Here is an 11,914-nt window from a genome sequence, read left to right as displayed (position 1 = left end):
TAGCATGTCCACCTCTTAAGCATGATGTTGCGGGTTCGACGCCTGATCAATATTAGCCATGGAGTGAGCTGAAGTGCATGGCGCTGAAGATTTGAATCTTTGAAATGCGCTGAGGTCTGACATAACAGGCAGAATGGTTTGCCATCACGTTCAACAAAAAATAGAAACTTTCCCACTCTGATAAAAACGTCCTGTGTTCATCTACATATTTCCGTTTTTCTGTGCATCTTTTCTCTGCCATTTCGAGAGCCCAATTGACACTAATAGTTTACTGGAATGTGTTTGCCCATCCTACTTTGTGGAATTTCACCACATGCGCTTTTGACCAAAATACCAAATTGAACTCAAGTGAAGCCAACACGCACAACCACCCCCCCCCCCCCCACACACACACACACACACACAAATGTTGATATGAACATAAAAGGGCCGCATGAATCCAAGCAAAGAGCCACATGCGGTTCAGGAATTGCGGCTTGGCCAAACCTGTACTATACAACTTTATTTGTATAAAATGTTCACACCAGCTGTCACACAGCTGGCCGGTGGGACTCTTGTTATTCTGACCCTTTTTAGTGCGCGTTTGGGGCAATAACCGTTTTTTGTGGCGCTCTCTTCTGGTTCAAGAGTGCCCTGCATGTGAATTTGCCTTTCCTGCCTTCTGATTGGATGAGCGCCGGTGTGACGCGGTGCCTCTGTCACTGTGGCGGGGGGTATACGTCGGCATCGGAGCGTCTGCCAACGTCTGAGACCGGCTGGCAGTTTATCGGAGGTGTCGAGTGTGGTGCCGCTGGAGCTCACTCACCAGCTGGTGTTAGGGCCACAGAATGAAGGAGAAGAATAGAAAGAGAAACAGAAACTTCTCCTCCAATTGTTTGATTTATCTCTTCTGAGCTTCGATGAATTCTTTCAGCTCTTTGTTCCTCTAGGACGGACAAATGGAAAGTGGCCTTCAAAAGCCAGTAAGCGTGCAAGTAAGTGCCGGGCTGGCTTTGGGCCCTTACCTGTTGCGCGCTGTGCAGCAGATCCATTCTCTCTTGGAGGATGCAAGCGTCGCGCTCCCTCAACTCGCACATCAGGGCTCGCTTCCATTGGTCCACGGCGCTCCTAAGCTCTTCTCTCTGATCCGCCGTCAGCACGTCATTCACGCCAGCGTGGCTGGCTTTTTCGCCGTCCGTGGCGGGGCAGTCCCGCTGCGGTAGCGCCTCGTACAACATGGCCTCCAGCTCCAGGATCCTCTGGGCCGCAATCCTCGTCCATCAGTGGTCCGGCGGGAGATTTGAGGGCGACTTACCTTATGAGCCTGGTCCATGGAACGCTTCCTGAAGTCCAACTCTTCATCCAGGTAGCCCTTCTGCTTACAGAACATATCCTAGCACAGCTCAAGGTCAGAATTGTTGGGGCACATTGCCGGAGTTCCCCTTGGCTGATGTCGCGTGTCTGTCTACCTTCTCACTTTCAATGTCCAACATCTACTGTTGAAGTGCTGACTTGGTCACTTTGATGTATTCTAACCACTGAGGAAAGGCTGCTGTCACATAAGCAGAATGCGAGAGCGTGCGTGGACGTGCGCGTTACCTTCTCGGCTAGGGTGAGAAGGGTCCTGGCGTGAATCATGACCACCTGCTCCTCGTTGGTGAGATTCTGCAAGAGCCCAAAGGCACAGCGTCAACTGTTAGGGTTTTCCAGGTTATCTTTATCGTAGGATTATGTTGGAATGTAAACTATAATGATTAAATCAATCTTGTCTTGCCCTCACAATGCAGAGTAAAATGAAGTGGTTGCTTCCTCTGCTTGATTGACCAGCTGCAGGGGAAGCAATCAAAGTTGTTCTGTTTCCCACAACAGTGTAAAACACCCCCTGCTCTGATCTTATCAGAGGCCGGGGGTACACCAAAACTGTCCACTCTCACCCCCACTCTGTTCCTCCTAATAAATATGCCCTTGCAGGGAGGAGACTTTTAGATTTCATTCCTGTAGCGAGTGATCTCTCCACCTGCAGAGTTTGGTGCCGAAACCCGGGATCCCTCATACCCATCATCTGGCTGACGGAGGACGACGCGCTGTACACCGTCGACGGGCCAGCGTCCATTAGCCGGACCTGGTAAAGAAAGACCTGGGAAGGAAATTCTTCGCTGGGCCAGCATCTTAGGTCTGCCTTCGTCTGACAGAGGTGGATTGACGGGACCCGGCAGTGCAACGAACCAGGGGACAAGTAAGTTAAAGGCCTGAAGTTGTGTGATTGTGTTGTTGTGAAACGCGTATAAAAAAACAAAACAAAAAAAAAACACAGGTGCACGTGAGATTCGGCTTTGGTTTGTCCGAGCTATGAGATACGGCTTTGGTTTGTCCGAGCTATGAGATACGGCTTTGGTTTGTCCAAGCTATAAGATTCGGCTTTGGTTTGTCCGAGCTATGAGATTCGGCTTTGGTTTGTCCGAGCTATGATATTCGGCTTTGGTTTGTCCGAGCTATGAGATACGGCTTTGGTTTGTCCGAGCCATGAGAAAAATACAAAGCGCTGGAGTTTGTGTAATTGAGAGTGTGACTGGTAGGATAAATTGACTAAATAGCAGTTCTAGCATTGATCCACGGCAATAATACAGGCTAGTAATTTGTTGAAAGGTCAATTTAAACCTGCATTGAGGATCCTCAAAGAAATAAATAAGTAATAATAGTAATAATAATAATAATAATATTTTTTGAGACAAAGAGATTGTAAAACCTAAAATTACTAGAATTAAGATGGGAAATAAAAACGGTAAATCTCTACCTCTTGACGGAGATGAGAAGTACATGGCGAGTAGATTTCTTAATTGTATGCAATATATGCCGAAGTGGAAGAAAAAAGTATGGAGTAGAAAGGAAGTTGAGAAATCAAGTGGTAAAGAAATGCAACTTGCTTCTAGAAGATAAATAAATAAAATAAGAATGTGCTGTCCTCGTGTGCATGGGAGGGACCAGCTCATGATCGACCACAGGAAATGGCCAGCCTGTGACGAATCATTGGTGCTGGGAACTACCTTTTGCGTGCGAGAGCTGTGCATGTGTGTGTGTATATGTTAAAATGATGAACATTGGCTAAAGTTTTAGTATAAAAAAAATTTGCTAGACTGTGGTCTATCCAATTTGCACCGCAGAACAGAAATTATTTTGAAAGATAAAAATGAGAGGAAAAAGAGAGAAATCTGTTTGCAAGCAGAAACTAATCCACACTAGTGCATGTTAAGTGTCGAGCCCACATGAGAAATTCGAAGAAAAAAAAATGACAGAACATGCTTTCAGGAATTGGAAGAAGCTAAATTGTGAATTTAAGATTTTGCAATGCTACATTTAATAGGAATAATTGATTGGTTGTGTTATAAGATTATACAAAATTCTAAAAGCAAGCTAAATCTGAGAGATTGAGTTCTTCAAATTTAAAAACAAAGAAAAAATTCAGATTAATTTGCCAATTGTTTGTTTTAGTTAAGTTTTTTTTTGAATTGGTGGATTGTTCTACCAGGAAACCTGAGTTGAAAATGATATATGAATGTTGTGTGGTGAGCTTGGATGAATTGGGACCAATGTGATAGAAAGACTCCTTTTTGGAGACTGTGTGTGAGATGCAAATGAACATTGATGAATGATAGCCTGAATGAAAAGAAATTACAGGTTGAATGGTTGAAGTCGTTGGCGACTACTATGGAAAATTAGTAGAGCGACTTTGATGAAAGAGTGATTTTGAGCAGGTTGAATGTTAGAAAGAAACACGTAGCTTTTGGGTTGATAATTAACTACAGAAAAAAAAAACTGGAGAACCAGTAACACATGTAGAAGATGTGTGAACTGGGAAATTGAGAAGCGTTTTGGACAGAAAGTCAAATTAAATGATGATGGAATCGTATGTAGTAAAGAACGCATTATCCCAAAAAGATTGTCAAGGTGTGAGGTATGGGCGTTGGCAAGCCTCAAAAGGAGGGAGTGAGTAGGACAGATAGTGGAAGATAGTAATAATACAACACTTTATGACAATGAATTTTCGAATACATTTGGTGTTATACTGTGGTATTTTTTTTTTATTCTGGTGTAGATAGGTTAGCAACACGAGAGATTTAGAGGTTCAAAAGAAAGACAGTCAAAAGAAAACATTTTTGATTTGGACAATTGCAGGCTAACAGGAACATAAGAACGATAAGAACTACGAGAGTTGCAAACAACAGATGAAGAGCAGTCCTTGGCAGATTATATGATCAGGACGCTCAAACTGTGTCAAAGACAAATTTACTGCCGCCTGATCTTTCCTCCTCACAGGTCGACAACCCCATCAATCCAGGAGACTGGGTCTACATCAAGGTCATCAAAAGCAAGAACTGGGCCAGCCCGCGGTGGGAGGGACCGTTCCAAGTTTTGCTTGCTATTCCCACGGCGGTAAAAATTTCTCAACGGCCCAGCTGGATTCACCACAGCCACTGCAAGTTGCAGAGAGTGCTGGACCCCTAATTCGGAGTGGTGGGGAAGGCTGACTACAAAGGGGCCCCATCGTTTAGGGTGAGGCGTCTCAATGTTGGTGAAGAATTCATCGATTCCCACTCCGCTAGGCGAGGGGATGTCCCGGTGTTTCTGCCATCCTAGTAGCAACGGGGCTCCATATGCCAGATGGATCCTCTGCTGCGTTGTGGTTGGAGCGTGCTATGGTCTATTGACTCATCTGAACAGACCAAATGACAATGTTGCCCGTGGTAAACGATGGTCACATGATGAGAACTTTGAAGACTGGTCATGGGACCCCAGAAACCCATACGAAACCAACACTTGGTACCGGTATGTCAGGTTCACTGTGAGAGCTCACACACGGGAGGCGTGCTATGTGTGTTCGAAACTCCCCCCTTCCTCCACGCAAGTTCGCTTGGAGGCCAGAGCAATGAATGTCACTGAAGCAAAATGTATGGCATCCATGGGAGGAGTTGGATATCAGCACCGTGCCGTCACAGTCAAAGATGCCGACCCTTACCGCCCTGGACTTGCTGACGGTGCCTGTGATCAGCTGTTCTGGACAAATCTCAATGTGACTGTTAAAGGACGGACAATACCACAAGTGGCCTACACAGAGAGACCAGCTGGAGTGAATTACACATGTTACATCCAAGGTAACAAGACCCACGTCTGCATTAACGACGACTGCTCTCCAGGAGGAAACTGGATGGGAGCTTTGGACATCACTGATGAGTGTCAAGATAAGAGAGCCATTTCAGGTGGTGAGGGCTCTCCAACCAACATGGCTACACCATCGAACGGAACATACTTCATACAGAATGGCTGGTGGCTTTGTGGTCACAAGGTTTATCCGATGCTGCCCGCCAACTGGACAGGAGTGTGTGCACCAGTGTGGGTGACAGACCACACCTACAGGATACGACATCATCTGCTGACAGGAGCACACAACTCATCTGGACGTCGACGCAGAGCAGTTGCAATCTTTGACCCTCATGACCCTGTCTGGGGTGCGAACGTTCCAGAGGACCATAAAGTGTGGTCTGCCGGAGACAAAGTTGTCCTTGCGCTCTTCCCTCAGATTGGGGTTGGGAAACTATCGCTCTTCATCGAGACACTGAACTATCATTTTCAATCCTTTGTGAATCTCTCGCTGCAAGTCAACGATGGACAAAATAGAGAGATTCAGGCTATTAGACTGATGGTCTTGCAAAACAGGATGGTTCTGGACTTGTTGACGGCAGCACAAGGTGGTGTGTGCCACATCATTGGGACTTCCTGTTGCACATACATACCAGGAGAAAATGACACCCACATAAACGACGCCATGAATTCGCTGAAGAACTTACAGCAGGCCATGTCTAATGACAAGGTCCCACATCAGTTTGATTTCTTTTCATGGCTATTCTCTGGCAACTGGTGGCAACTGCTGTTGAAATTGCTGTCTCCTGTGCTTGTTGTGCTGGTGGTGTTGTGCTTGTTTACGACCTGCGTTATCCCATGTTTGAAGTCTGCTGTGTCGAAGTTTGTGTCCTCTACTGTAGCCCAAGTTCATATACAACTTCTTAGAGATGACGGATGTGATGACGATAATGACACGTGGATTGCGTAGATGCTGCTCTGTTGGGCATGTTTTACAGAAACTTGATGATTTAACCATCAAAAATGCTTCGCAAGTGATGGATACAATGATGTACTGTTTCTGTGTTTTTATTTTTATTTTTTATTGATAGCATTCTGGTCGCCTGTGGCACAGGGGCCGTGTAAGAATTTTCCTGCTAATAACATCTGGCCAGCAGGTTTTTCGCTTACACAATAAGTTTGATCTTGGGTATTGAGGTAATGCCTCATCTTCACTGGAAAGTGTTGCTATCATTGTTTGTTGTTTTTATTTTTTACTATTCTTCTTTCTTCATTGTACATATATATATATATGTATTTTCTTACTTGTCTTTGTTGTTTGGGGTGACATAATCATATGATAAAACAGGAGGGAGATGTTAGGGTTTTTCAAATTATCCTTATCGTATGATTATGTTGGAATGTAAACTATAATGATTAAATCAATCTTGTCTTGCCCTCACAATGCAGAGTAAGATGAAGTGGTTGCTTCCTCTGCTTGATTGACCAGCTGCAGGGGAAGCAATCCAAAGTTGTTCTGTTTCCCACAACAGTGTAAAACACCCCCTGCTCTGATCTTATCAGAGGCCGGGGGTACACCAAACCTGTCCACTCTCACCCCCACTCTGTTCCTCCTAATAAATATGCCCTTGCAGGAAGGAGACTTTTAGATTTCGTTCCTGTAGCGAGTGATCTCTCCACCTGCAGGTGTCTAAAAGAACTTGCTTGTCTCCCGTGTGGTTCTTGCAAAATAAGTTGGAGTGAGCAAATCTCTAACATCAACAAGCTTCTTTCAGCGCAAAGCCTTCCAAAAGTCACATTTGAGCCGCCGAGTCTCGTGGAGTGCGAACATAAGGAGTTCGACATACACTTACGGCGTTATCGCTCAGGATGTCCAGCTTCTTCATCAGATCACTGATGACGATGTCCGGGGGAAAGGCGCAAGGAGCAATGTAAGGTGTTCTGGGACCTCGGGTTAAGGTTAAGGTTGCGAGGGACGCCTTACGGTCCACTTGATGTCCGGGCCCCAACCGTCGATGGGCGACAGCTGCACTGCTATGTCCTTCGGAGGGGTGTAACAGACGACATAGTGCTCCGGATCCACAGGCTTGTAAGTGCCCGGAACAGAGTCTTGCACGGCCACAAAGCTGTACGTGACACCGTGGGCTGCGCGAACTGTGTTATGCAGCATAGTGTGGGGCATCTTAATGTACACTAGACTGTTTGCGGGCGCTGGGTCCACCACCAGTCCCGTTTCGGGTACCGTGATGGTGGGAGAACTGCCCGTTAGCTTCTTGCACAGCTCTGCGTGGGTGTACGGGCGCCCGGTATCTTCATTTCTCACATCGATGTTACGTTCTTTGCACATGGCGACCACTTGTCTCATAGACATCGTTCTCATGCACTCACGCATACTTGGAATACGTTGGACGCTGCTGCTGCTGCTGCTGCTGCTGCTGCTGCTGCTGCTGCTGCTGCTGCTGCTGCTGCTGCTGCTGCTGCTGCTGCTGCTGCTGCTGCTGCTGCTGCTGCTGCTGCTGCTGCTGCTGCTGCTGCTGCTGCTGCTGCTGCTGCTGCTGCTGCTGCTGCTGCTGGCCACCGCGGGCCGATGCGAGGCTGATGTAACGGTACTGGTCTGCGGTGAGCCCGAGAGTCTGGCCACTATGGCCGCTTTGTCAACGGCTCTGCCCCTGTCCATGATCACAATATCCGGATCGCTGCACATAAACTGGAGTTGAGTAGTGTTGTATTTTACCAAGACGCGATCCACAGCCTCATCGTGGAGTGGGTGACTCATGGTGCAGTCGTTTTCATTAGGCTGAACTGTCTCTTGGAGCGTGCGTTCGGCCGGGTGAAACAACATCTCACACAACGCGTGCTTAGTCAGGGGCATGCCTCGCTCATTCAGGTAAGGGATGCCCTTTTCCGTGCACATGTTCTGCAATTGCCCAGAGCCCTATTACGGTTGCCCGACTGAACTAGATACAACCATGATCGAGACGCCCACACGTTACGAGAGCACCGTCATCGACGCCCCCAGTTGGCCCATTGAACCGACACGGGTTACAGTTAGGCAGTGTGACATATCCACATTGCGCATAGCGGCCATTGTGTGCATACATAGTGCAGCGGGCTCTGGGCTGCTAAGAGAATGCCAGCAGCTGGATGATATTCGAGTTGGGGAGGCAAAAATAACCAGAGGCTATAACCTTCCGGCCGATTTTGTCATCCACACCGTAGGCCCTGTGCTGAAACGCGGCAGTGTCCCAACCACGCAGCAAACCCGGCAACTGATGGGCTGCTACGTGCAGTCTTTGTACGAGGCCATGAACAACCAATTACGCACAATAGCGTTCCCGTCCATCTCTACAGGTGTGTACAACTATCCCATATGGGACGCTGTGCAAGTGGCCATGAACAGTGTGCGGGCCTTTGTAAGGCAACACCCACACGCGTTCGATTGGATCACATTCTGCCCATACAGTGCGGCCGACCTGCAGGTGTACCAGGAGGTGTACGCGCAGTACTTTCCATAGTTGGCCTACACCAGAGCGCTCGGGTCGATCCTGTTGTTCCTGAGCACGTATGCCATGTGCTCGGGCTTGATGAGAATAGTGCCGCAGGCCATTGGTATGCTGACTCAGCAGCACTCCCACAATATGCAGGTACACACAAATGTGCTGCTGCTGGATGCGCACTCCAGGCATCTTGTCCTTCATGAGCCTGATGATAGTGCCCGACTTAACGTAGTACATGGGTAGCTGGACCTCTGGCCACCCTGAGATGCCGATCACTTTGAGCAGCTTCTCGGTAACAGTTTTACTGTTGTTATAGTCGAGGCCCATGGTGATACGGGCGCACAGGTCCACAATGTACTGGTTCTTTATGTGGGCGATGACCTCTTGCAGCACACTGTTGGACAGTCTATACTCAGTGCCCATGGCGCTGAGTAGTTGCTCTTTTACTGAGTTGCACGACAGTGTGGCCTCTTTGCGCAGTGGCTGCTCGGTGTCTGCCATTTTATTATATAACGCTCTGTTGCCTGAGCAGCTCTTACGCACATACGCAGCCTGCAGATGCGCAGCGTACACTTTGCTACACACGGCGCCATAGCCGGCCGTGACAAAGAGCTGATCACACGCATTTATGACGCTCTTCATGTAGTACAGGCGGTCCAACGGGTACACATCCTTGGTGTCGCTCCAGTGGTCATAGTCTAGGATCCTGCCGCCGAGGGGCGCTTCAGGCACCCCATGCTGGTGCCTGAGCACGACGTACTCGACGTGCGCCCCGCACACGACTGCGCGCCCCTGAAGCCTCATGCGCTCAGCGAGTTGGGCCTGGGCAGGCATCTGTTTGACAAGCTCCTCTCTGAGGGCGGCACGGTATGCATCCCCTGTGCCATAACGGCACCTCTGCTGCGCCACCTCCTGCGCCTTCTTGGGGTTGCGTATGCGGTACGAGCCCTGGTCATTGCACTCACCGCCTATGTCCTGTACGCTCTTGGTGAGCACAAAGCCATTGTCGGGCAGCGCCCCGGGCACCATGATGGCTGTCATCATGCCGCTGGCCGTGACGTGGGCCCGGGGGTCTTCTTGGAGGATGGCGGTCATGACGGCTGCATATATGTTACGGGCGCACATGGCACTGTCCCGCCTGGACAGCATGACACCCTTGCTGCCTGTGCGGGTCGTGCCGTCCCTGGCCGCGGCTACATACACGTACCTCTTCTTTGTGAAGATGATGAACTTTGTATAGATGCACTGCTCGAACTCGAGACGCACGGGCTTATCGAAGAACGACGACACCGTGTCGCTGGCGTCGATGGCCAGGTCCCACAGCTCCTCGAGGGAGGCTGTACGTAGCACGAGTCCGTGTCGCCGTAAACCATGGTGGCCCCCACCACGGTCCTGAGAAGCTCGGCGGCTCTCTCGATGAGCTTGCGCCCACAATACGTGATGGTCATAGCCCCGGCCATGAACGGTAGATATCCCCTCTGTGTGCCCATGGTGCCGTACACGGAGTTTGCGCTGATCTTGTACGCCAGCTGTCTCTTCTCCAACACCATGTACAGGTCCCTGTCCTTGATGTCCTTCATGCGACGGCGTATGGTCGCTCTGCTGTCCAACAGTCTCCTGAGCACCTTGGGCAGCACACCCTCAAACTCTCGAGTGAACCTGTAGCTGAACGTGTTGCACTTTGTGCTGCCGGGCACCATGGCTGCGTACCGTACTTTGAGCTGTTGTATGCGATCCCTGAGACGGGCGCGCTCTTGCTTAGCTTTGGCCGGCAACGCTGCGAGCGAGCACTGCTGCGCCCCTATCTCCCGACCCAAAGCCTCCTTCTCGGCGTACCGCGGGGCATGCTCGCAGCCCTCGTGCTCCTCCCAGGCATACTCCTCGCCGCCGTGCTCTACTATGGTGGTGTAGCATATGTTTTTGCTGATGATGATGTTTGGATACAGGCTAGAGAAGTCTAGGGGTATGACGTTCTTGTACATACCCGGCACGGGCTCGTAGACGTAGGCCCCCGTGTACGAGCCGACCGCTTCGGCTTCGTTGCCGTCGGGTATGACGTATACCTTGTCTGTCACCGAGCGCGGCGTACAGTGCTTGTATATCTGAGAGTACACGCGCACCTGTTGACCCTGGGTGAATAATTGCATCATGGACGTGTTGCACACCGAGGCCATCTCACATAGGGCCAGCCACGTATTGAAGTAGCAGGCGAGCTGGTGGCACAGCAACGTGTCTTTGACACAGTACCTACCAACCGTGGCCATGTTGCCCGTGACGTACGCGTTGAAGATGTCTTTGGGCTTGACAGGGTCCTTGCCCGTCTTAAGAAAGTGGTTGGCCACAAAGTTGAGACTATACGAGTCGAGCTTATGATCCATGGTCACTATGGGCAACAGGTCTATGGTGAGCACGCCTTCCCACTGTATGTAGGCTATCCTCGCATGCCCCATACCCACGGTCTTTTCCAGGGCCAGTCTGGTGGGATCCCAGCCCACACGCCTAAGTGTGCCCAGGGCCGACAGCCGGCTGTACCTCTTGATCATGTAGGGTATATCGAAGCCCATTATGTTGTAGCCGCACACTGCAACCACCTGGTGATCCTTGAGGTACGCAACAAACGCCTGCAGGAGGTCGGCCTCTGTGTCATACTGGTACACTGTGCTGTCATAGTTGTTACCCCTGAGCGAGAGCAGGTCGGTCTTGAGTACCTGACTACCCTTGCATAGCACCATACCTATCTGAAAGACCACCTCGCCGTCCTTGTCACTGGGGAACACATTGGCAAACTCTGACTTGACCTCTATGTCAAAGTAGCAAATGGTGGGCGGCGGCACGCCCTCTATGTGGGGGGCGGCCTCAATGTCCGACTGCCAGTTTGCCACAAGATACTCGTGGTCGACCATGGTCTTTGTTCTGGCTACAGCGCACCGCTGCTGTACGGCCACCCACCCCACTGAGGGTAGGCCTGCGCGTGCAGTTAACTCTAGGGTCTTACTCACCTTTGTTTCGTGCAACTTAAATGTGTGTGCCTCTACGTGCTCTTGTATGGCACGCAGTGCCATGTATCCAGACACCCGCGCCCCAAAGAAAGTGCCTTTACCCTTACCGCCATGCAGGTTGCAGGCCAGCGGTGTTTCGTACACTTTGAACCCGTGGTCGATAAACAGCTTTTTGACTTCGACAGGCTCGCCCAGACACTCTACGTACACCACCTGCCTGAAATTGGGTATCCTAACGCACGCTACCTTAGATGTACGCGTTAGGCCGTACCCTCTAATCTCATAATTTGAATACAGCCACTG

The 11,914-nt window shown here is 49.8% G+C and overlaps 1 protein-coding gene across 1 annotated transcript; it reads right to left on the bottom strand.

The window, feature by feature from the left end:
* Positions 1-830: 830 nt before the first annotated feature.
* LOC125980786 (janus kinase and microtubule-interacting protein 3-like) lies at positions 831-1,349 on the bottom strand. Its single transcript, XM_049740324.2, has 2 exons — positions 1,005-1,349; positions 831-925 (listed from the first exon to the last, which is right to left on the bottom strand). The coding sequence occupies exons 1-2, from the start codon at positions 1,215-1,217 to the stop codon at positions 881-883; spliced, it is 258 nt and encodes an 85-aa protein (XP_049596281.1). The 5' UTR covers positions 1,218-1,349; the 3' UTR covers positions 831-880.
* Between the last annotated feature and the right edge of the window lie 10,565 nt (positions 1,350-11,914).

This window comes from Syngnathus scovelli, chromosome 14 (genome assembly GCF_024217435.2).
Source record: "Syngnathus scovelli strain Florida chromosome 14, RoL_Ssco_1.2, whole genome shotgun sequence".
NCBI lineage: Eukaryota > Metazoa > Chordata > Actinopteri > Syngnathiformes > Syngnathidae > Syngnathus > Syngnathus scovelli.
This window is presented reverse-complemented; position numbering and strand designations above follow the sequence as displayed.

What these genes read in the sequence shown, in the direction of transcription:
- LOC125980786 (XM_049740324.2), bottom strand. Translation starts at nt 1,217, where the DNA reads ATGTTGTACGAGGCGCTACCGCAGCGGGACTGCCCCGCCACGGACGGC. An exon ending in TGCTGCACAGCGCGCAACAG is followed by an intron (nt 926 to 1,004) that starts GTAAGGGCCCAA and finishes TGTCCGTCCTAG; the next exon opens with AGGAACAAAGAGCTGAAAGA.